This window comes from Lytechinus pictus, chromosome 12, assembly GCF_037042905.1.
Source record: "Lytechinus pictus isolate F3 Inbred chromosome 12, Lp3.0, whole genome shotgun sequence".
NCBI lineage: Eukaryota > Metazoa > Echinodermata > Echinoidea > Temnopleuroida > Toxopneustidae > Lytechinus > Lytechinus pictus.
The window spans coordinates 5,472,187-5,497,254 of NC_087256.1; the positions used below are offsets into that span (position 1 = coordinate 5,472,187).

The window sequence follows — 25,068 nt, forward strand, 5'->3', positions numbered from 1 at the left end:
GAAATAGTCAGTGATGGACATCATCGACTGAGACGTCTCATTCGCATGTCACTGAGTTGTGCATATAAATATTTTGTGAAAAATTAGGCGAAACTTTAAAATGACAACTTTATTTTACATCCGATTTTGATGAAATTTTCAGAGTTATGCTAGTTCGATTTTTCTCTATTTATTCAAATCAACATTTTTCTGGGGTGGACTTTACCTTTAACAGTACTGATATCATTTCCTTGATACATATATTTGCACTCAAGAATCATGTCGTTGACGCCAATGAATCAAATTTGAAGTGATGATTTTAATTGGCCATCATAAGAACATAACTTTGCATCAATACTGATAAGCAATCTTTGATTAGACATTACAAACAATTAATAGTACAATTATTTTTCACCTCACGGTAACCAGTTATTTTTTTACCTTTCGGTCACTCAACATTAGTAACTAGTCTACTGTACATGAATCATACACAGTGATATATTTGTTCAATGAATGTGACCAACCATCTCCAAACAAACTAAGTCGCAAGGGTAGGTTCTATTTAAATGGCTAATCATCAATACGGTGTTAACAGAGTCAAAATTATTCTTCTTTATGCACAATGTGCATATTTCTTGCTTGAGTGAACCTAAAACTTCAAACCTTGTTTTCTCCTTTTCCTTTTTGAAGCTCTTAACCACAAGTATAATTTTGTGCGACTTATTGCTGGTTTAGGGTGGTAGCTCACACATGGATTTGATTGTCTGCCGAGATGTATTATCAAAGGGTACAGGGTAATCAAAAAAGTAATCTTGGCAAAAGTTATAGAGTTTTTCATACAATTTCAATGTAAATACCTGTGACTAAATAAAGGCTTGGAATGCATTATTGAAAGCAATAATAGACACCCTTAAAGGGGTACTCTATACTGGCATGAAATAAGATTTGAATGAATGGTCTACTATTACACATATAAACAGTACAGCCAGTCACAATTTCACCAAAACGGAATAAAAAGTACAAAGTTAACATTTTTTTTTCATATCAGTTTTTTGAAAGAGTGATGGGTGTTTGTGCATAAAATTTAGTTGCTGATACCATTAGCTCAATTTTTCTTTTGTATAAATATGTGAAATATTTAATATTCCTTTCTTTCATGAGTGCATGAAATCTACCTGGTCAAAGGAATTTCAAATTTCTTGAGATTCAAATCCTGAATCAAAGTCCTGGAGGTTATTTTTTTTAAATGATATAGTAAAATAAAATACTCCCACAAAAATGAGCTGTTAACATCAACCCCCTCAAGTGGAACTACTGTTTTCTTTTATTCTAACTTTTGCTTACTTTATTCAAATTAATTTGGTATTACAGATTACAAAACAATAAACATATAATGTAGTACTTCAGTACTGGACAATTTTTAAGTAATAACTCTCAATAATGCCTTGGCAAATTTCATTGATACCACTTTCTCATAAAGGCAATGAATTTCTGACCTACCAACATTTGAATGTGGCTAAATATTATTATAACGAGTTAATCTAGACTCATATCATCAATTATTTATTACTCGTAAGAGATAACTTAGGTAAATTTATGAACATAACTTCAATAACTCTTTCCTCACACAACTTTACTATCAAATGCAGCAAAATCTGAAGGTGCAAGGAAATTGTACTGCAGCAGGAGTTCATTAGTAGCACCAGATAAAAAATAACAAAATAAGAGGTATCAGTAATACTTGTGGCCACCCCCCCCCCCCCAACAAAAATAGACAAAAGAAAAAATACAACAGAATGTAACTTAAAACAGGTTCTAACAGAACAAATAGCATTAATTATTAACAGATAAATGTATACACTATTGATTTGCAGTTTTGCATGTGAATGTAGTGATAAATTCTGAGATGGAATTTGAAACAATATACAATTTATGCATTCTTTGTACAGACTACTGAGTATCTTAATAGCACACGAGAATTACCGAGCACAAATAAACTTTTGAATATTTGAAAAATCTTTGATATAGATTTATCACTCATACCTGCGTCAAACACAGTCCTCTGACTGAAATATATTAGTGGCGATGGTGAAAAATATTGCCAGTAATGCAATACATTATGTGTGACTTCCTACATGTCCAGGTTTATTTCCAATTTGTCTAATGCCGATTCGTCCAATTGCCAACTCGTCTACTACAATTTGGTCTATCATCAGTTCGTCTACTCGCCACATTTCATTTAGTCTAATGCCATTCCGTCTAACAACCAGTTGGCCCAATAGCCATTTAGTCCATATACCATTTGGTCTTATTAAAGTTAAGTGTTAATTGTGCAAAGTGAATGAAAAGAAAATGGGTATTAGACCAACTGGTTATTAGACGAAATCGTAATTAGACAAAGTGATGATTGGACCAAATGGTTGTCAGATGAAATGTTGATGGACGGAATGGCATTAGACTAAATGAAGGTAGACCATGTGGTGAGTGGACGAATTGGCAATTTACCCATGTACATACATCAGGGCGATAACATACAATATACACTGAACTATTGCACAAGAAATTGAAAAAGGAGTCTAATCTACAATATTGTGTGCATGATCACCCATTGAATAGGAAAACAATGTTGGAGAAAGCAGTAAAATGATCAATCTAGAAATATTAGATTTGAAACTGGCCTTGATCTATAACTTATTAGTTTGATTGCATTGCAGCTTTAGATTAAATGAAATTCCAATAACGGCAACTCACAATTACTAAGTACAATAAAATGACAACCAAAGTGACCAATCTTAAAGAAAAATATGTCGAATGATTCTCATAAAAAATCAGTATCTATTAAATGCACTAACAAAATTAAATTTACAAATTGCCATGATCAATTCAATGTGCATTTTCATTGAGCTTCAGTATGCAGCGCTATGAAGATCTACAGTAAACGACTAAACGTTGTAGAGAAAAAGAATATATCAAGGCATGACAACAGAATGCTTAATTTCCGTTTCTTATGAATTTGTTTGACACATCGATAATCATGAAGAGGGCTTGCCTTTCTGTGATATGACTTTTTTTCCAATGCCATCATTAGATTCCAATCACCCTTAAGGCTTTGACTAAGGAAGGCCCTACTTATCACTAGATAAGAGCAATTAGAGTCATATCCTTATCAAGTCCTATCCATATCATTTAAAATATCTAAGACATTTCCATTTTGATAATCCCTGTACTGTAAATGACAAGATTCTATTCTTGTACAAATAAACCATCAGATAAATTGCATAATTTTAATAATTGAACTTTTCAACAAGCAATGATGGAAATATTTAATACTGACATAGTCAATCAAACTGGAAGACATAACATGGATGAAATGTAAGTGAAATGCCGTCAAAGAAGTGCTGAATAGGCTTTAAAAGGTGTTATATGGGTGTTATAAAGGCAATGCAACCCAATTCTGGGGAAAAAAAGGAAAATTTGATGCGGATATTGAAATATGGGACATCTTACTGTGCAAGGTTCAAAATTATCATACGAACTCTAATATTGAAATCTGTGACTATCCTTATTAGAATAAAAGCAAAATAAATATCTAGTGGTAATAATGTCATAGCAATCATACAATTTGAAACCAAGTTGGCCTTTAACCAAAACAAAGCTTGGCAATCATTCAGAAAGGTTATATTAGTATTTTTACAATTAAGTTTAACCTGAAATTAAAAAATACTTTTCATTTGCATTTCCAGAGAATAAGTGAGATGCAATTTGTCCCAGAATCGAATTGTTGATAAGTCTTAAGACGTTTGGTGGCTGTTATCCTCTCTCCTTTAACCCTATCTAGGGGGGGGGGCTTCAAAGATTCGCGCGCAGTATTTTCGCTGTGCAAAATTTTGTTAGCGCGCCGCATGTCGACTATTTACTTTCAAGTCTTGCACATCTTTTGAGACCGAATTTGCGACACCCAGGTATGCCTTTCGGCGCGATTGGAGTTGACGGCCGAGATCTTAAAGGTAAAGGGGGGGGGGGGCCTCCCCTGGCATTATGATCTCCCAAAAGGGCCTGGCCTAGATACAGCTAAGATTAAATGAGCTAGAGAGTGAAGGAGAGAATGAAAGAGGGGGGGGGGGGCATGATGTTAGTTACACCATCAAAACCAATCAAAGCTAATATGTTATTACTAATGACATGTCATTGGCTAGTTCATGGTCTGTTTCATTGGTATGAGAGCATCATGATCAAGACATAGATATAGCTGAATATCGTGCTAGTCTGCTGTGCAAACCCTTCACTCAAGATAAGGGGTCTAAATGTGCAGCCTATAATGATTTGTGCACTGATGGCTCTCGATCGGAAATTGAAACAGCCAGTTTAAGATGTACTAGTCTTGTGTAAAGACCCACTTGTTAAAGTTTTAATCAGGGTCTGTTCCTGCCAAGACTCATATCAAGGAGATTCTATGACTGGAGTTCCAACAGTCAACAAATTTATTCAAGCAGCTGTTCATTTCTAAAGAAGCACAAAAGAAAGAACGGCAATAAGGACCCTTTTGATGTCCAGCTTCGAAGCCGCCAGTTTCATTGAAGAAATCAGAGGGGTGAAATTTTACGAATATTCATTTTCCATCTTTCATATTAATAACCAACTGAAATTTGAATGCATGACGAAACATCAATAACCAAGCACTATTACGACGAGATATTTGCTCAGATTATATCAATTAACCTTTAATTAGTGAAAAAAGAAAGAATTTGACCTTTACTGAAACCAGATTTTAACACTTCCGATCATTTGCGGCGAATTAAAATTTCAAATGTGGTCGGTGGAATATTGTTGTTCATTACTGTATATGCCAGATGAGTGCCCGCACATGCCCAGTCGAGCAAATTTGAGTCATATTTCAGGACATATTGCATAGTTTATTTTCGCATGCCTCCGAATTATGTACTACACATATAACCAGACCAAGATGCGGCAAAAAAGTAATTATCATCACAAAAGCATATTTCCCTTTCTGTATGACCTATAGCTACGGAGTCATGCGGGAATCATTTGTCTACACAATTGCAAGAGATGTTGAGCAAAGTGCATGCCTGACATACTTTCTGCTGGCGGCTTCGAAGCTTGTTCAAAGGGATTTTGTTTGCTGTTACTCCATCTCATTTAAACCTCCTTGCTCATATCATGCCATGACAAAAAAAAAGAAAAAAGAAGTAATTTCAAACATTCCAATAAAGATTCTTGACGGTGCAATGACAAGATAGTGTAATAACATCACACATAACAGGTGATTATAAGTGCAGTGTTAGTGTTGGTGTTGAGAGTCCGAAATGCTGAACTGTACTCAAGCATTAGCAAGCACAAGGTTTGTAGATAGAATTAGAGGGGGGGGGGGGTGTGGGGTACATTGTATTTGAAATCTCCCCATTATGCTTGAAACCAAAATAGCACCATAGCATCTCTTCAATGCCTCTTACATATTTCTCTCTCTCTTGATCTCTATCTCTTTTTTCATTACCCTCATACATGTATAAGTCACCCACAATGGACAAATCTTCATTTCAACCTTTTCAAATTTGTAAGGCAATTGGACAACAGGCGGATAATCACAACATCATAGTAATGAGATGAAAATATAATAAATAGTTATATAAATATAAAACAAAGAAACATTTGATTCATATACCATAATCATACAATTCTATTCCCACACAGCGTATATCTATCAATCTGTGAGATATCTGTTGGTTGAGCTTTAGGTGTGAAGGCTCCTTTTGGTCTCCGAACGGCTTCTCCGGCTTCCACATGTCTAGAGAGTACACCAATACTGCTGTCCGATGCGAGCAGCGGTGCCGAGGTCAAGGATTGTAGCGTAGTTGGTGATATAGGTGCCACCATTGCGGGGTCCACCGATGGAATCCTTAGATTTGCTATTGTCGGAGGTGTGGCCATTTGCTTATGAGGTTCCGATGCTGATTTTGCAGGTGGTGCTGGAGTTGAGGTGGAGGTGGTAGTGTTAGAAGGGTCCGACTTCTTTTTGAGTAATTGTTCCATTAGACCAGCCTCCCTGACATACAGACATGCCTTGCCCATGAGGATTATACTCAGTAGAATCTTGAACGCTACCAAGCTAACAGAGAGAAAGGTAGATAGGAATGATGAATGAGATGGATTTTCTACTGTCCATTTGTGAAATAAATGCCTATGCCATTGCAAAATCGGAATGGAATTGCACATTGAATATCTGAAATAATCTAACCTTGTTTTATCTGAATCAGATCATCATTTAATATACATTTGTCAGTCAACATGCATGATATTGATTTACTATAAATGTTTATGGAAACTTAACTTCTCTGGCATCCATCCATATGAAAATTTGTAGAGTGAAGGAAAATTGGTAATATATTCACAATTTAACTCTTGGGTGAATGATTGTTTTAAAATCCATGGAACAATATGATCAGATACATTTGAATAGTGAACTTCAATATAAAAATCAATCATAAATAAAAATCCAGCTTACCATAGATACAGGAATATAATGAGAACTACTGCTGTGTTCCAATCTAGTTTCACAGTCTGTCTAATAATCCTTATCACCTATTGGGAAAAACAAACGAAGAATTCTATCAGGTCTAGAACAATGGCATAAAAAACATGATATCTTATCACATAATGTACGTGTACTTTCAATGTTCATTTTTACCACAATTGAGTAACTGAGTGCTCTGACCTTCTAGTGATATCTTGTATGTTTAACAATCTATGCATACTTTGAATATGTGTATGTGAGGGGGGGGGGTACAATTAAGACAATTTTTTGTAGTTTACTTCCGGAAGTAAACTTTACAAACAGAATGAAAACGAGTTTTGGAGAAGATGGTTGGATAAGTTAGAGAGAATACTGTTGGCTCTGTGTATTCATAGTAGTACCAACATATTCTATTCTATACACAAGTGTGTTCTTGTCGTCTTCTCCTGAAGATGACAAGAACACACTTGTCGAAACGTTGAGATTGGGTGGTCCTTTTCAGGACCAACACTTGCCCAAGAAAGATACATGGTGTACCGTGAAACCTGCTAAACTATTCTTCTCTGCCATGGAAACCTTCAGAAGTTACATAATTGGTTTTGGTTGGTTAACCTACATTTATGTTGCAGTTGTTAGGGAGAATAAGATAATGCGTAAGGACAAGATGACAATACTGACCACGCAAGCGAGCGGTAATGGGATGAAGCCCATTCTCCTAGCAACCAGATCTGAATGGTCCGAGAAAGCCTGTAAAAGAAAAAAGAAATAGAGATGATCTTTAATTGTGATGATAAAATCTCTTGCATACTATACCCTGATATTGGTAAAGCTTTGTTTCAAATGTAACTTGAGGGATATACTTAAATATGTGCAATAAATGCTAGAAGCATAATGGCTTATATGATGTGGATGAAGGCCTTTCTTTTTTTCACACAAAACTTCTCAATAAACTTCAAAGGACCTGCAAGTATACAATGAAAGTGTAACAATACAATGGGTGATAAAAAATTTGTTGGCATTGTAACTGGTACAAATGTTGCTGAAAGTAATATTACTTTTCTCTCTTTTTTGATAAACAGTGCAACCTCTTGGTCAAATTGCAAACAGTGTAAAACCTAGTACCTAAAATGAATACAAAATCTGACCGTCAGTGAAAATAGAGGGAAATTTACACTTTCAGGGTATGTGATACATACATTCCTACCCCAGTTCCATCAATTTTTTCGTCATTAAAAAAAATTACATACACCATGTTTGGATAATCTTTCTCATCAAATTATATAACCATGACAATGTCCCGGGGGGTCACTCTCCAAATGGCCTGCTACGCACCCGCGTCCAGAAAAAACGTCGACAAGGGTCCCGTTTTAGGCACTTGGGTGGCGTTGACGTCTTTGGCAAAAAGGGTTGCATTTCAGCACCATTCGCTCGTAAATCACCGATAAGGGTAGCCTTTTCTTTCTCTCTTCACGCCGTTTAGGGTTGCTAATTTCGTTATGAAAATGACGCCATTTAGGGGTGCAAATTTGAGACCCGGGAGCAGACCTAAGCCATAAACACCATGAAAGGCGATTTTAAGGGATACAAAATAATCCTCCCACATGCCAGCGCGGCCAGCGCAGCACTTATGAGAGCATAATTATGGACCTATTACTATTAGGTCCATGATGAGAGTTACCCCCGTACAGTTCTAGCTAGTCTCTTACACCTGGCTCTATACTACTAGGCAGCACGCATTACCCACAATAAGTACGGCCCACAGGTATCACATTAATCGATTTTGATGTTTACGCCACTTAGGGTATCAAATTAGGGGATTTCCCTGTTCACGCCACTTAAGGTGGCTTTTCTCATGGGTTACGCCGTTTAGGGTTGTAAATTTACATACTGTCATTACGCCATTTAGGGTGCATTTCTGAGGTTGTCGGACACGGGTGGGTAGAAGTCCATGTGGAGAGTGATCCCCCCCCCCCCCCCCCCGGACAATGTGTGGTGTATTGCTTCATAATGAGTTTTTTTTTGTAATTTGATGAAGGTTGTGTACTCACATTTTTTTTTCTGCTAATAACCATATCATATGCAAGGCTGGCTCTAAACTCTGTGTAGGTCTGCAAAAAAATCATACACACAGTTTATAATATACATGGAGGTTGAATACACACGGCCATGGCCCCTATCTCAAAATAATTTATTAATTCACTCAATTACCATTTTAAAAGGTCAGCAATGTTATCGTTCACAAAGCATGTGTCCATTAACCCTATCTAGGCCGGGGTATTTTGGGAGTTCATATGGCCGGGGGGGGGGGGGGGGGGGGCCTCCCAGGCCCCCCCTTGAGATCTCAGCCGTCGACCGCGCGATCGCGCCGAAAATTGGCACACGGGTTGCCTGGGACATAATCTACAAAATCGTATAGTAATTTATTTCATGCGAATCACTATTAAGTGATTATGCTAATTTATGCGTAATTAGTATGCGAAATCAAAATTTTTCCTCTAACTCCCTAAATAAAGCTCCAAATGTTCTAATATTTGGTATAGAAACTCTTCGTGGTGTTCTTAGCAAGTGTACATGAAAAAAAAATGCAATATCGAATCATTTTCTTATGTAATATATTGTTTTTTTCAATTTCTTATGTATTTCTTTGTTTTTTTTTACCTTTTGTTTTTCATTGTTTTTTTAATGGAATTTGTTGGGGACTCTTCTGAGATCATAAAAAGCATAAAATAAATACATTTAGACCTGCAAAACTAAAAATAATCATACATTTATGAATTTTGGTTGAAAACACAATTTGCATCGACTCTGTACACAAAACCACGTTTTTGAGCAATTTTTGGTCTGACATGCACTTACATAATGTTGCGTAATTTCGGAACCACGTACCTGGGTGACGCAAAATTGGTCTCAAAAGTTGCGCAAGACTTGAAAGTAAAAAGTCAGCGAGCGGCGCGGTCAAAAAATTTCGCGCAGCGAAAATATTGCGCGATTCGTTGAGGGGGGCCTCCGAGGCCCCCCCCCCGGCCTAGATAGGGTTAAAGTGTAATCCATATTATGATGACGATTTTTCTTTATATATCATCTTTTGATTGATCAACATCTTCCTTTTAGCAAATAAATACACTGAAAGAATAAAATTTGACACAACCTTATCTGCTTGCTTTTTACATATGACCAGATAAAAATTCAAAAAATCAATCCATTTATCAATCAATTACTTTTCATCTAACTTTCCACTGAAAACATACAGCATACTAAACCACTCCACATGCCTTCATATTTTAATTATGGCACAGTATTTATCAGTGAAAACAGTCCTTTTTATCCCCATTTGATTAAAGGACAAGTCCACCCCAACAAAAAGTTGATTTGAATAAAAAGAGAAAAATCCAAAGAGCATAACACTGAAAATGTCATCAAATTCGGATGTAAAATAAGAAAGTTATGACATTCTAAAGTTATGCTTAATTTCACAAAACAGTTATATGCACATCCTGGTCAGTATGCAAATGAGGAGACTGATGATGCCATCCACTCAAATAATTTCTTTTGTATTTTATTATATGAAATAGGGAATATCATATTTTTCTCCTCATTGTCAAGTGAAACAACGATTAATTCCTCCCTGAACATATGGAATGAACATTGTTTAATACTATATGATTCAGTCAAGTTGGTACTTATTGTCAAATCTATAAAAAATGAAATATTGTATAATTCAAACAATAAAAAAAAAAAAATAGTGAGTGAGGGACATCGTCGACTGTCCCATTTAAATTGTGCATATCGCTGTTTTGTGAGAAATAAGCAAAACTTGTAAATGTAATAACTTTCTTATTTTACATCCGATTTTGATGAAATTTTCAGCACTTTGCTAGTTTAATTTTTCTCTATTTATTCAAATCAACATTTTTGTGGGGTGGACTTGACCTTTAACAATCAATTTTCCTCTTGTGCAAGTACTAAAAATATACAGATAATTTACAATCATCTACATCAAAAAGAAAGAAAGAAAGAAAACAAATGAATGAATACTTTGCAACAAATAGTAGGAACCTACATGTATGACCCATAATCATTCATAGAATAGTCAGACCTAGTTTGATATACTTACAGATGCTGGTAGAGCATTAAATTTACTGATAAAAGCATGCTTGACCCAGTCAATAAGTATCTCGGCACTCAGAACCATTATAACATCTGGTAACATCTTACAAAAATGATCTGAAATGAAATAAACACGATGACATTCAGACTAGGAGGATTGGATTGAATGAGGCTGCATAGAGAAAGTGAGATGGAGAGAGAAGATAAGAGAAATTTCTGTGGTGATGAAGTAAATCGGGTTGCAGCTGAATTTAGGGACTGAAACAGATTGAAAACCTGGATTACTAGCTTGGTAAATTGTGCATCAAATAGCAGGGGCCCCTCTAAAGAATTGCAATCGATCCAATCAACCACATATATGGGAATGGAACGCCAGCTACGCCAACATCTAAAATACATGTTTGTTTCAATTTTTTTTTCAGATATGATGAATGCTCAAACATTCATCATTGTCTTGACAATTCATTGTTCCTCCTTTTTTTTTACAAAGGATATTGGGCATATTTTCCTTTAAAAAAATCAGGATAATTATTGATTTCCATATAGTTGAGGTTGATTGGATCAATCATATCTGATGGTACCCAGGTCTCTAGTACACAAAGCCCTGATAGTTTGAAAGTACTGATTGACTTTCCAATTTAATTGTATTGATCAATAAGTGCAATCGATGTGCAATCAATTGAAAAAATGCAGGTTAAATCACTTAGCTTTCTGTTAGAATACTAACTAAGCATGAATAAAGCAAATATGGTTGAAGTAGTAATGATACAGCACTTGACTTACCGAAACTCCAAGAAAATTCTGCCATGTTGCGAAGCACCACAAAAAACAACAGAACCATGTAGTGGTATCTTTCCCTTACATCTAAAGTGATTGACAGAAAAAAAAGAAAAAAAGCTATAATAAGCATTGATCTTCACTGGTTAATACCACTTGGATGAAAAATGAGCAGAATTTGAGGTGGGTTATGGATACAGTAATGCTTCCCATGAAAACTGCCATATTTTGACAAGAAAGAGACCAACACCCACCAGCATGAGATACAGGTAAACTTTGCCAACATCATATCTTCTGGACCATAGAATATCTGTTTTCAAGACTAATGAGAAATTTGACTTAGAAGAGATATATCACATGTCTTGCATAATCTACGTACAATTTATTTATTGAGACCCTACTATATCAAGAAAAAAAAAAAATATTCAAGATCCATGTAAAGTTTGATGAATGTATTCAAGTCATTAACTCATAAACATATAAATTTCAATATAAGTCTGTATCATGTACAAAAATTTACAATTGAATGTACTAATTGAATCTCTTTGTTTTAAATACTGGGTCGAGGTGTGGTATTAAATTTCACAAATGTTGTAACAGAACAGGTGTTCAACTGTATACCAAGTACATGTATGAGTTTGCTCTCTTGCAACATGCCTTCTTGAATATATTTGCATAACCTTTCTGCAAATTTGCCAAAAGAAAATGGATATACTGTAGCTTCATCTGAGACGCCCAAAAGCTTTTAGGTTGGAGCGGAATCAAATTCAAATTCAAATTCAATTCGGTTTTATTAAACAATACTCATCAAAAAGTCCGAAGACTAACAATGTGAGTTTACATTTTTTAAAATACATAACAAAGAAATGAATACATAACATGCAGTGACCATTAAAGAAGAAAAAAATATACATTATGTTTAAAATGCAATAATAGTATTAAAAGAAATAGAATGAGCAGATGCATGTAATAAGACAGATTAAATTTATATATATATATAAAAAAGCAGGTGAGGAGCAAGAATGGCAAGAGTAAGCATGTGGAAAGGTGAGAACAGAGAGGGGGATGTAGCAAAAAATAAAGGAAAGAGGGGGGAAAGGAATGAAGGAGGAAAAAAGAAAGACCCACAAGTAAACAATAAATTGCAGATTACAAATATAAGAATTATGTGTAACAAAAAAAAAAAGTGACATGTTGGCGATCATAATAGACGAGAGAGTGGGAAAGAGCAACAGGGAGATAGAGAGAGGAGGGAGAAAGACAGAAAGAGAGAAAAGAAAGGTCAGACAGAATCTGAAAGAAGGGCATCATATCTAATCATAATCATAATCGATCTGCTTTCCTTTGACCCCATACTATAGGCTGAAATGGAATGCTACAAGTCCCAATGCTATGCTTTAGAACTAATGAATGTGTTTCATGTAAATTATAAGAGTTACAGCTCCTTCGTAACAACCTCCTTGTTTCAAGTTAAAAATAATATTCCACACAAACTTTGTTTATTATATTTGTTTATTAACTATAGTTGTGCTGCAAGAAAGAGTATACACACTCTTGTGCATTTTATCATACTTTTATTTTGTTTGCTACATTATGGGGGTGAATCACATATGACCCTACCATCCCCACCCCCAAATGATTAACAAACAATTCTCATTGGATCTGAACCACACAACTTCAAAACTATGAGAAAAGCAGCAGCTGGCCTGACAGATGCTAAGATCAATTTCATGTTCCAGCTGATCAAACTGGAGGGGGTGGGGGTAGAGGAGAACCATGGGAGATTCTGACATGAAACAGATCTGGAAAGCAACAAGAGGTTTCTGGAGTGAGGAAAGATCCACCTTCTGGATTTGGGCCAGCCTATAGTTCACAACCAACTCACGGAATTTATGTTATAATAATTACTAATTTGTCATAGTTAGTGTTATGGGAACAGTATGTACAATGCTATTTCAATTTTTAGGATTAACCCCTTTAATGGAATGAAGAATATAATCATCTTTCGAGTGATATCCTGTCCAAACCAAGCTGCTGAGCCATGTCAAATAGAACGCTATTTTACAGGATATACTGTTCACTGTTCAACCATATTTTTTCAGTCTCCAGACCATTTTACTACCTTGTTGTGATTTAAGATTCTTTTGCTCCAGGAGAGATAAACAATTATATGAATCATTCCATTATGCTTTGAATTTGAAGTTAGTCTTAACTTTCTGACTACTGTATCATGTAATTAACATAGGCTTTGTACAGGGAACACCTGATTCCAGTAGCTAATGGATTAAAAAAATTCCAAGGAATAGATTTCACAGTTTTCAAGAACTACTTACCAGAGCAGGATATCTGATATAAGTTGAATTTATCAAATTTCTTGAAGACACTTCCTTTCAGCTCCACGAACTAGAGAGCGATATGAAAAACAGAAAAAAAACTTGCAAAAATAGTAAACTTACATTTAAAGGACAAGTCCAACCCAACTAAAAATTCATTTGAATAAAAAGAGAAAAATCCAACAAACATAACACTGAAAATTTCATCAAAATCGGATGTAAAATAAGAACATTGACATTTTAAAGTTTTGCTTAATTTCATAAAACAGTTATATGCACATCCTGATCGGTACGCAAATGAGGAGACTGATGACGTCATCCGCTCACTATTTCTTTTGTATTTTATTGTATGAAATATTCTAATTTTCTCCTGATTGTCAAGTGAAACAACAATTTATTCCCCCCTGTACATGTGGAATAAGCATTGTTGAATACTATATGGTTCAGTCAAGTCGGTCCTTATTGTAAAATCTGTAAAAAATGAAATATTATATTATTCAAACAATAAAAAACAAAAGAAATAGTGAGTGATGGACATCATCGAGTGTCTCATTGGAGTTGTGCATATCACTGTTTTGTGAAAATAAGCACAATTTTAAAATGCCATAACTTTCTTATTTTACATCCAATTTTGATGAAATTTTCAGCGCTTTGCTAATTTGATTTTTCTCTATTTATTCAAGTCAACATTTTTCTGGGGTGGACTTGACCTTTAACTGACGACAAAATTATGAATTCGTTCAAATAAGCCAAAGAAATATTTTTCTGAGGGCATTTTATAAAAGTTTTCAGCACTGACTTCATTGTCAACTCTAAAATTTCAACTACATGTAAATCACGTTTTGATTGGCTGAGAAGTCTCTGTCCGTTACTAAGAGTAACGGACAGAGTTTTAATGACATCTTGTCAGTGCTGAAAACTGTCATGAAAAAAAACGTCTGGAATAGCAAATAACTTTAATCATTTTTTTGAATTTGCAGTACAGCAAACAAACAGATGTCCCTTTGACTTGAATACAATTTCATACACAACACACGTAGCTAAACCATTATCCCATTCTTACAATACTGCTAATGCATTAAAAATAAAAGCATTAAACAACAATCTCTGAAATCAAAGCATATACAGGCCAAAGATACACAGACAGCATGCCAATGTAGCAAACAAGGACATTCCCATTTCACTTCAAGGCAGAAAAACATTATGAATTTGAACATAATGGAAAAACATGATAAATATTTGGTTGGATTAAATGGTTTTGAAGTGGATATCGGTGAATCACTATGAATCATTAAAGCAAAAGCATGAGTGAGTAATCACATTTGGTCCTGCATTAAATAGATTTATAATGCTTCGTAAAACAAAATTTACATATTCACGGTAATATTTCATAACCCATTCCAACTGAAGCAAGACCGCTGAAGGACCATTAAAGACTGGTGTAGGACTAAAGTAAGTTTATAGGCAAAAAAACAAGTATCAGTCTGTCTCTTGGGGTCTTGGTCAGGCTTTTAGAATTCTTGAATAGTCATGGTCAGTCTTTCAGAGATATTGAATGATCTTTTACAGATCTTTGGTAGTATATGCTAGATGATCTTTCAGTGCCTTATTTAATACTCTCTCAGTAGACTTTCAGCTGTCATCAAGGTCCAACAGAAATCTTGCAGAATAAGTTGGTTTTGGTCTTCTTGTGGCCTTTCAGGGGTTTTCAGAGCCATTCCATAGAGACAGCAAATTTTTAGTCTCTTAGTGGACCTTCTAGGGTCTTTTTCTTTGGAATGAAGGTCTAAAGGACAAGTCCACCCCAAAAACAAATTGATTTAAATAAAAAAAACAAATGCAAGCAAGCATAACACTGATTGGGGAAGCTAATGACTGAAGACACACATTAATTTTTCTGATCATTCTGTGACATTCAATACTTCATTTATTTCCTCATGTAATGTAAACAAACATGGTTTGTTTGCTTTGTACACAATGGAAGTGGATTATTTTAAAAACTAAAATTTATTATGAAGTTGCTTTGGCCTGGCTGTCAAAATAGCAGCATATATTGTTATGAGTAATGATTTCAACCCTTGATGAAGTATTAGGACAACCATTTTAGCGCATCATGACCGATGGTTTAAACCAAGTACACCAATTACAACACACGATCCCTGCTTGCAAGTTGACATAGCAACCAGTGGAAAAATGGCTTGATTTTCTTTTAAAGGAATTTTATCATATTATAGATATTAATGCCTTCCTAATGGATATTAGCATGGGATGCGTAATGGATCGGTGAATCAGTCCAAGCGGTATGAATCACTAGATTCACTAGGACAGGCCATTAATCTACATTTATAAATCTCCATCCAAGCACTAAATGACTACCCAACAGGATGCAAATTATGCCAATGTTGTCAGTTTCAATCTGAGTGGCTTGACCGCTCATTGCTTAATTACTTCCCCGGGAGTGGAGACTGTGCATACATTATATATGGGCACGCGAGAATCCAATGACCTTATTGGGGACATTACAGATTATATATAAAAGTTGAATATTATATCATTTAAATAGATTTGGTGTCAATCCAAGGTCTTGAATATTATTTCTTTACACATAGGTTATTTTATTGCATCAAAAGAGAACAAAACCTTGGATAGTGATGAGAGGCCACTTTTTGTCATTTACTCACATTATTTGACATCATGATGGTAAGAAGAGCTGTGCTGAAGGAGTTGAATGCAACGTTGAGGGTGGTAGCTTGGAATATGGCTAAAATAGAATGAAGCGCTGAGTTGGTGCAGCAGTAGAGGACAAGGTGAAGGTCACGTACAGTCAAGGTCAAAGTCAGTTAAATTTTTTCATGATTGCATGAATGAATACCTGAAATTATCTGGTATTTCTAGAATTTATGATTTTTTATTCAAAATAAAGATATTTTAGTGTCATCCATTAATAATGCCCTTATATTGTCTGAGCTGAAATGTGATTTTACTCATCACAAACTTTGTGATGTACTTTAATTATTACAAAATTGAAATGAAAAGTATCATCAAAGATTCACTCAACATCTTGACCAAATGTTTTAAAGGACATAACAAAGTCATGACAGTCATTCTTATTTTGAAATTGAGTTTAGATTCTATTTGCAATTTACAAAATGAAAATCTGTCAGTAGGGGAAAGATGTGTCTAAAGCAGAAAAATATGGAATTAAAAAATTGAAAAATATCCACACTTCTAGATGGAGTAACAAAAACAAAGCATAAGAGGGAAGCAATGTAGTAAAAAAAAAATATACATGTACATGGGCAAAAGCTTAGGGAATCGAACAGACTCAAAGAATGTAGCAAACGTCTATGAATTTTTAAGATATACATGTACTGCACAACCCAAAAACTGATTTCAAACAACTTCAAAATTCTATCGTATTTCATATCTACTATTATACTTTCACAGCACGCACATTTTATTGTTTCATTTGATAAGAATCCATTGCTATAAAAAAAATCCCTACCAATTGTATACAACTCAAATTATATGCAAATTGATTTTTAAAGAGGAGTAGGGCTGCATACAACTTACTGTTTGTTTATATTGAAACATATTTCATTGATTTTTTAAAAACAATTTTAAATCATTTTCTAAGCCTAAGCTTCTTTAAAAAAAAATTTGCTCCTGGAGTCCTGGGCATTGGCACATAAAGCTTAGAGATTGAAATGGAGCTGATTTTTATGACTTATTGCATAGATTATTGTGTATTCATCAGTTCCATGATAAATCGTTAAGCTTTATTTTATAGGGCCCAGCTCTCGTATTTTATTTCAGGAATAACATTTAGAGCTTCATTTATGGTGGTGGTACATAGCAAGCTGTCAAATATACTTAAAAATATTAACCTATGACAAATATTTACTTGTTTTAATATTGTTTGTTCTATGTATCCCTATATTTAAAAAAAAAATCAAAATGCAAATTAAATTGAATATATATGCACCTTGAAGGCATTGTCTAATACTATAGCAAGATACATGTAACATCCATGTATACACTCTCATGCAAACAAAAATCTAAATAAGCAAACTTAAATTCCTCAAGGCCAAAGCTATCTAGACAAATTTCACTTATGTCTAGAAAAAATGTTTGATGAACATATTGCTTAAAATAAAGCATTTTCCACATAAGATGATTTGCTGTCTTTAATATCAATAATCAGACCCTGCAAATATGCATTGCCACAAAAAAAAATTAATATCAACCCATCCTTTTTCATTAACTCCATGTCCACAAAAATCAATACACATGTATATCACATGCAATCATAACTGCAAACCAGAGCACAAAATGCCATGCCATAGTCTAGCCTCATTCACAGATGTTTTCACATTCAAATAACTTACATTATTAGAGAGCAGTATGGTCAGCAATGCTCTGTTGTGTGAGTTGAAGGCTACAATGATACAAGTACCTTGAAACAAGACTAGAATGGTATGGAGGACTTCATGTTTTAAGTATACATGTAAGGATAGTGTATAACTTTGTTTTTCAAGTAAAAGTCAACTTTCAACTTTATGTTGCTAATTCAAATCAAAATGTTGTCATAATTGAGCTATAATTAAAGATGCGTACCCAGTTTTACTCTTTATTCAGATGCATTTCTCTAAAAGGCAAACCTGGGGCCTGTAACATAAAGCTCAGCAATCAATAATAGTGCTGATTTCTACAATGTATTGAATTATCTATTGTGCATGATCAATTGTAAAGATCAGCCCAATGTCAATAGCTAAGGTTCATGTATTGGGGCATTTTTTTCCAGTTGTTTCAATTTTCAAATATCAAAATAACAATGGCCTTTAATATAACAAGACTGAATACATGTTCAATATACGTCTTATTCAGTAATAGCAACAATAGGTACCATCATAGAGACAATACAGCAAAGCTGAAATGAAAACAAGGCTCCATAATTATGCTGCACATGGATGAATTGCATCTTGTTTTGCAATAAAGCTGAAATGCAAATTTCAGAAACCTCATCATATTACCGTAATCAACTTACATTACTATTTATTAAAAGGAGTGACAGGACACTCTTTTGAGAGTTGAACGCAATGATGAGAGTGGTCGTTTGAAATAAGACAAGAACAGAGTGGATAACTATAATGGTAGAACAGTGACTTAAGGTTGAATATAACAAAATTCAACAGAAGAAAAAAATATGGATAAAAAAGACAGATTCTTCAGAGTACGCTACAATCCTCTCATCATTTTATATAAATCACAATCACCCATTAAACCCAATGCCTGAGATAACATGGGCTGGGGTCTATTGGAAGATGTGTATTATTCTTTAATCATCAAATGGTGGTCAACATAATAATAATTTGAAATGTTTGCAGTAGTTTTATGAACGGCTTATCTTGCTAGTCCAAAATCGAGAAAAAAAAAGAAGCTTTTTCATAATTCCTGTATATACATGTATGTTCATTGCTGCGCATGACATTGACAACAGAATCAGATTCAGGAATGCAATAATTGTAAGTATTGAAAAACACTTATGACAAAATCTATATAAGAAATAGTATCAGAATATACATCATTTATATCATTATCAGTTTTCAAAACTTGAAACTATGACCCTATTGCAAGACAAAAATTCTGTTTTCATATAATTCTATTGAATACCATATATTGCCATACATGTAGGTCTTCATACCTTTATTGAAAAAATCTCCCGTTATCAGAAGCAATTGATTAGCCACAATTATTTTTTCATGTCTATCTATGTGGTCACAAAGTTCTTTTAAATATTTTAAAATATTTTTTTTTAATCACTGCACAATGGAATTTAGTCACAGAAGCTGTGTTACATCAGATCATTAAACAGGTATCATAATCATAAAAGTCAACAGAGTTAAGATTATGAGTTAGGTTTAGAAAAATACAAGTGTTTCATATATCGGGTTTGGCACAATAAAAATATTTTGTTTTAAAGAAGGTTATAAAAAATGTGACCTTAAATCGATTTAAAACAATTTTCAAGATTTTATAAAAACAAATTAAAGCATTTTAATTGTAAAACAGTTAAATCAAAATTAAAACATTTTAGAATGAACAATTTTTTTTTTTAATCATTTATTTTTTTATCACACACTGTGTGACAATCTGCTATCACAGAAAAGGATACTGACATAAATGATGGCTAGGAGGATGTGGGGAACAATACCAAGGTGTTCACGTTTCTTATCTCGTTTCTCTGTAGCCGTCCAGAACAAGGCATCCAGTATGTCTTGACCGACAGATGAAAAAAGTTTGTCTGCAACCTAGGCGAGGGATATCAAATTGAAAACAATAAAATATTAATAGCTGGGAAGTCGTCAACACCAATGGAGACCTAAAATTGTCAAAACATCTTCAGGATTATGAGATACCTACTACATGTACATTTTGATGAACAGAAATAACTTTGCAGGTTGGCAATAACAGAGCGCATGAACAGATTGACTTAACTTGTTGCCATTCTTGTCAGTGAAAGTACAAGTACTGCCCTAGATAATAGAACTACAGAGCAAATGGCAAAGGCCATAACACACTTACTTCTAACATGTTATAGATGATGTACAATTTGATGACTGCTTGACCTCTGACTATATGGTAAAGCATGGAGATGTCCAGTTTGTCCAGCAGATAGGTGCATACCACCAAAATGACCACTTTCAAAAGGTCACATATCTCAGCTGCCTTTAAACGAGATCTCCTACAATAATAATCAATGCGGTCGAGATGAAAATGTAAATAATTAACAGAGATACGCCTACGTACACTGCACATCAATATTCAGTGATCATTATGGTCATTCATCCACCAATTTCAATAGAATATCATGAAATCAGAAAATACAGGTATGATTTAAGGACAATGGTTGAAAGTTAAGTCCATATCACAATCTCCAATCACCATTTCCTAATAAATTAAAAAAACATAGAAAACCAAAGTTTCTGGGACCTAGTACAATTAGCAAATGCTGCGATTACAAACATTGAAACATCTTAATTTTTAAGCCAATTTCCACAGGGATAAATCACTGCAGTATCACACTTTGTTAATCTAAAACTGCAGGTTAGTTTAGAAACCTGTTTCACGCATACAATATCATGAAGTAATAATGGTCGTTATTAGGCATTAAAACATTCTTGGAAGCCAATGGCTGAATAACAAATGTTTGTACACAGTAAAAAAGATTCACATATGATTTTGACAGAACAGTATACAAAATACAAAATATATATATGAAATAATATTAATCAATATACACAAGAAAGGTTGAACTCCATCCAACCTTGCAAAGATAACTAGAAAAAAGGGAAACATTTGATTGGTGGTACGGTATGAGGTTGATAAAGCAATTTGAAAAACAATGATATAAATTATTACACTGACAGAAAAAAGAGAGACAAAGGAGAACAAAAGCGTAACCACAGGCACAGTTGTGTGGGATTGTTGGTAATTGGATTAAATGGGGAAAGTAAAACAGTATAAAGATACAAAATCAAGGGTTAAGAATAATTTACCCCAGAATAAAATTACTTGGGAGCACAGGGTGATTAGCCATGCAAAACCCAATCCAAATATCCATTATAAGCTGCAAAGTAGCTGTAATCAATTACAGATCCAACAAAAACTGTAGAATGTACATGTAGGACAGAAATTTCCCAACAGCGAACTGCAGTATTGATGACTGCCAAATATTGCAATTTCCAAGAAAAGGTTCAATGACTTACCCTCTTGGTGAACAAGGGAACGTGAGGAGCCGAAGACAGGCAATGATTACTCTCAGTGGTAGGAATGTGAAGATGAACAAAAATGCATCCATGCACAGGAAGAAACCATAGATCATCATCTAAAATGTTTTTGAAAATGAAAAAGGGTGCACGCGTAGCTAACATTTATTTAAAAACAAATATATTTCAAGTTTTCAACATAAATATACATGACCTATGCACTTTAATGATAAAGATATAAGGCCAGAGTATAAACTTCATGACTGCCAATGGAGTATGTACAGTGGTCAGTGGTTATTATCAGCATATATATCAAGATTGTGACCAAAAATAAAAAGTGTGAATAATATTGGCAACTCTGAACATGGGAGACATCATAGATACACAAGAATTTAGACAAGAAAATGAAGTTTTAAACTTGAATCCTTCCATCATAATTTGATTTAAATACTAGTTTCAAGTTTGGTACTCAATATTATGCAATAATTGTAATAAACACAGCAAATTTTTATTGTCATATCAAGTCCATTTCAAATGCTTTGTCTTTATAATGGCCATTGAAGGTCAAGTCCTCCCCAGAAAAGTGTTGATAAATGGAGAAAAATCAAACTAGCTTAATGCTGAAAATTTCATCAAAATCGGATGTAAAAGAAAGTTATGACATTTTAAAGTTTCGCTTATTTTTCACAAAACAGTGATATGCACAACTCAGTGACATGCAAATGAGACGGTCAATGATGTCCCTCACTCACTATTTCTCTTGTTTTTTTATCGTTTGAATTATAAGAATTCGTTTTTTACATATTTGACAATAAGAACCATCTTGACTGAACCATATAGTATTGAACAATGCTAATTCCACATGTTCAGGTAGGAATTATTTGTTGTTTCACACTTTCACTTGACAATGAGAAGAAGATTAGAATATTTCATGTAATAAAATACAAAAGAAATAGTGAGTGGATGACATCATCAGTCTCCTCATTTCCATAGCATAGCGACCAGGATGTGCATATAACTGTTTTGTGAAATTAAGCGAAACTCTAAAATGTCATAACTTTCTTATTTTTAATCCGATTTTGATGAAATTTTCAGTGTTATGCTTGTTGGATTTTTCTCTTTTTAATCAAATCAACTTTTTCTTGGGGTGGACTTGTCCTTTAAGTAATGTCATTTCAGAAGAGTAACAGTGTATATATGTTGCACCAGTGCCTGTAGAAAGCATTCATTCCACCAGAAATCGGTCCCACTCTGGGTTAAATGATATTAAAAAAGTGCTCACCTTTTCAAGTTCTTTAGGGATGCGTATAAATGTGTAAACTCTTTCCCTCTTCTGCATGTAACGTGCTTCATCATTCTCAAGCACATAACCTCTGGTTAGTTCAGTACTCAGGTAGCTCCAAAAAGATATATCTGGTGAAAATGAAAATTTAGATGTTTATGAACATTGGCTATATGTAAAAATATAAATTGGGAACAAAATTTTCCTAGTTATATGTAGATTTGTACACATCTCTTAAAATCAAGTATCATCAGATTAAAAAAAAAATGATACAAATAGTCTTTTATTTACAATACATTGAATGTGATCATGACGTGATCTGCACGATGAACCAATCAGCGGTCTCCGAATCGCTGCCGTGAGCTGTGCGGAGCTTGGCTGTTTGTGCTACACAGTCAATGGACAACATTTCGATGAGCACCTTATACAAGACTTGAGTTTATTCAACGTCGTGCAAAACGTTTTGCATTGCAGCGACTTCAGATTGAATCATTTGAATGGGAAATGGGTTTGTATTTTTATCCCCCAAAAAATGAAAAAGACAAAGAACAAATTCATCATCTCTCTCTCTCTTGTCATGCTTGTCTTGTATTCCTCCATTGATCGGAGATCACTGATATCAGTAGAAATGACTGAAGTGAAAACGACATCTTCATCATCATCAATCTTCATGATTCAAAATCATCACCATCATCAATCATCGCATCGTCTTCATCATTCAAATTGCAATTGTTGTCAATGAATTTAATTTCTAAGTAAAAATTGACTTTTTACTTTATTTTATTTGACTTGTTTCTAAACTGACTCTACAGGCTATAACCACTGCAAAAGGCCGAACAAATCATGTAAACCTAGTTAATATACTCTTTTTTTGTCTTAAAACCCAGCCGCTAGATTCCCTAGGCTAGAGTAGACTAGTCCCCAGCCCTCGGCCGACCCGTGCCGGCCGATGTCCGGGAGGCGCGAGGCATGCTGAGACTCGAGGAGGTGAAGGGGGAGGGCACGCAACATCTTCTAAAACTCTTTTGCCAAATACATCTTATTTACTTCAACTTACTTTCTTGAGCCTTCAAAATATCTTCGAATGTTTCAGATTGCTTTCTTTCCTCCGAGGCATTCATGACATCTGATATTTGCATTCAATCTAACAGACAGAAACAGAAGCTTATTTCTCGTTATTTTAGGCTAGTCGTCTCGCAAGAACTCTTTCTTTTGAAGTCATCTTTTTAATGCCATAAAACTCACATCTTTACTGTTCTTTTCTATTAAACACTTTCTAAAATTAATATATAATATGAACTGACATTCCCGTTTTTCAAATTTAATTCAAAGATGAAACCGCTGATTATTTTTACTTCTTCGTATATTTTATGATGTGTGGTAATTCAAAGGAATTTGATCAAGGCCATTAAGACACGTAAATTAAATTTATGGCGAAAATAATCAAATTGACTGGTTGCCGAATAAGACCCCCCCCCCTTTAATCATTTTTCTGAATAGCAGGGGGGGCAGAGGGATAGTGGGTGGGGCAGCTAGTGGGGGGGGGGGTGAACATGGGTCAATTCTAACAGATCAGTGAGTCTAACATTGATGTAGCAGCCTTCAACCTTCCCAAAGAGAGTAACTGACCACTCTCCTAATTCTTTCTGCTTCTCTGCAGCCTTTGCTTTAAAAGAATATTGTCCCAATATTTATCATCAGCATTCATATGTTTGCATATAAAAATTAGTGTTTTAGTGTTCCCCCCCCCATCCTATATCTGTTTTAATTTTCTTTAGAGGTAGGCCAACATGTGATGTCATGGACAGTTACCTCAATCCAAACTGAGCTCTATTTTGCTTTAGCCCCCCCCCCCCCTCTCTCTTACCCCCCCCCCTTGATTTCCCCTTCTCTTTATCTCTCTCCTTGCCTGATCTTTTCTAGTTGAACCATTTGAATTACGCACGTCTGGTGATGGCTTTTTGGGGTGCTAAATGAGATTTCCAATAACATATTAATTAAATTTCCTATGTGTATTTCTTTGTATTGTGATTTTTATCATTGACTGATCTTCAGTGCTTTCATGATCTTTTGCTTGTTCATAAGAAGTGTAATTACATTAGATTTTCTTTCATTTCAAGCATTTTTCTCATAAGTTGCTGTAAGTGTACTTTGGTTTTAAAAACCAAATAAAAACCTTTAGAATTAAGTAACATTTAAACATCATATTTGAGTATTATTTTTGTTTTTCATTTGTTTCAGATTCAGTGCACTTGACTTATATTCAATACCTAATAGTTTCAAATCAATTTC

General features: G+C 34.5%; 1 protein-coding gene across 2 annotated transcripts; it reads right to left on the minus strand.

The window, feature by feature from the left end:
* Positions 1 to 278: 278 nt before the first annotated feature.
* LOC129273420 (transmembrane anterior posterior transformation protein 1 homolog) lies at positions 279 to 24,133 on the minus strand. Of its 2 annotated transcripts, XR_010295251.1 has the most exons (14): positions 23,834 to 24,133; positions 22,777 to 22,907; positions 21,495 to 21,613; positions 20,311 to 20,470; positions 19,901 to 20,036; positions 16,407 to 16,504; positions 13,726 to 13,795; positions 11,399 to 11,479; positions 10,623 to 10,732; positions 8,557 to 8,616; positions 7,187 to 7,255; positions 6,500 to 6,576; positions 5,492 to 6,103; positions 279 to 2,200 (listed from the first exon to the last, which is right to left on the minus strand). XR_010295251.1 is itself a non-coding variant. In XM_064107467.1 (13 exons), the coding sequence occupies exons 1-13, from the start codon at positions 23,913 to 23,915 to the stop codon at positions 5,665 to 5,667; spliced, it is 1,632 nt and encodes a 543-aa protein (XP_063963537.1). In that variant the 5' UTR covers positions 23,916 to 24,133; the 3' UTR covers positions 5,254 to 5,664. The 2 variants fall into 2 exon arrangements, 1 of the variants encoding a protein (XP_063963537.1); XM_064107467.1 differs by lacking the exon at positions 279 to 2,200 and having other exon boundaries at positions 5,254 to 6,103.
* Between the last annotated feature and the right edge of the window lie 935 nt (positions 24,134 to 25,068).

Bases quoted from the DNA above. Each gene is read 5' to 3' on its own strand.
- LOC129273420 (XM_064107467.1), bottom strand. From the start codon at position 23,915: ATGCAAATATCAGATGTCATGAATGCCTCGGAGGAAAGAAAGCAATCT. The intron at 22,908-23,833 runs GTAAGTTGAAGT...CATTTTCACCAG, and splicing joins TATTTTGAAGGCTCAAGAAA to ATATATCTTTTTGGAGCTAC. The intron at 11,480-13,725 runs GTAAGTAGTTCT...CAATCACTTTAG, and splicing joins ATATCAGATATCCTGCTCTG to ATGTAAGGGAAAGATACCAC.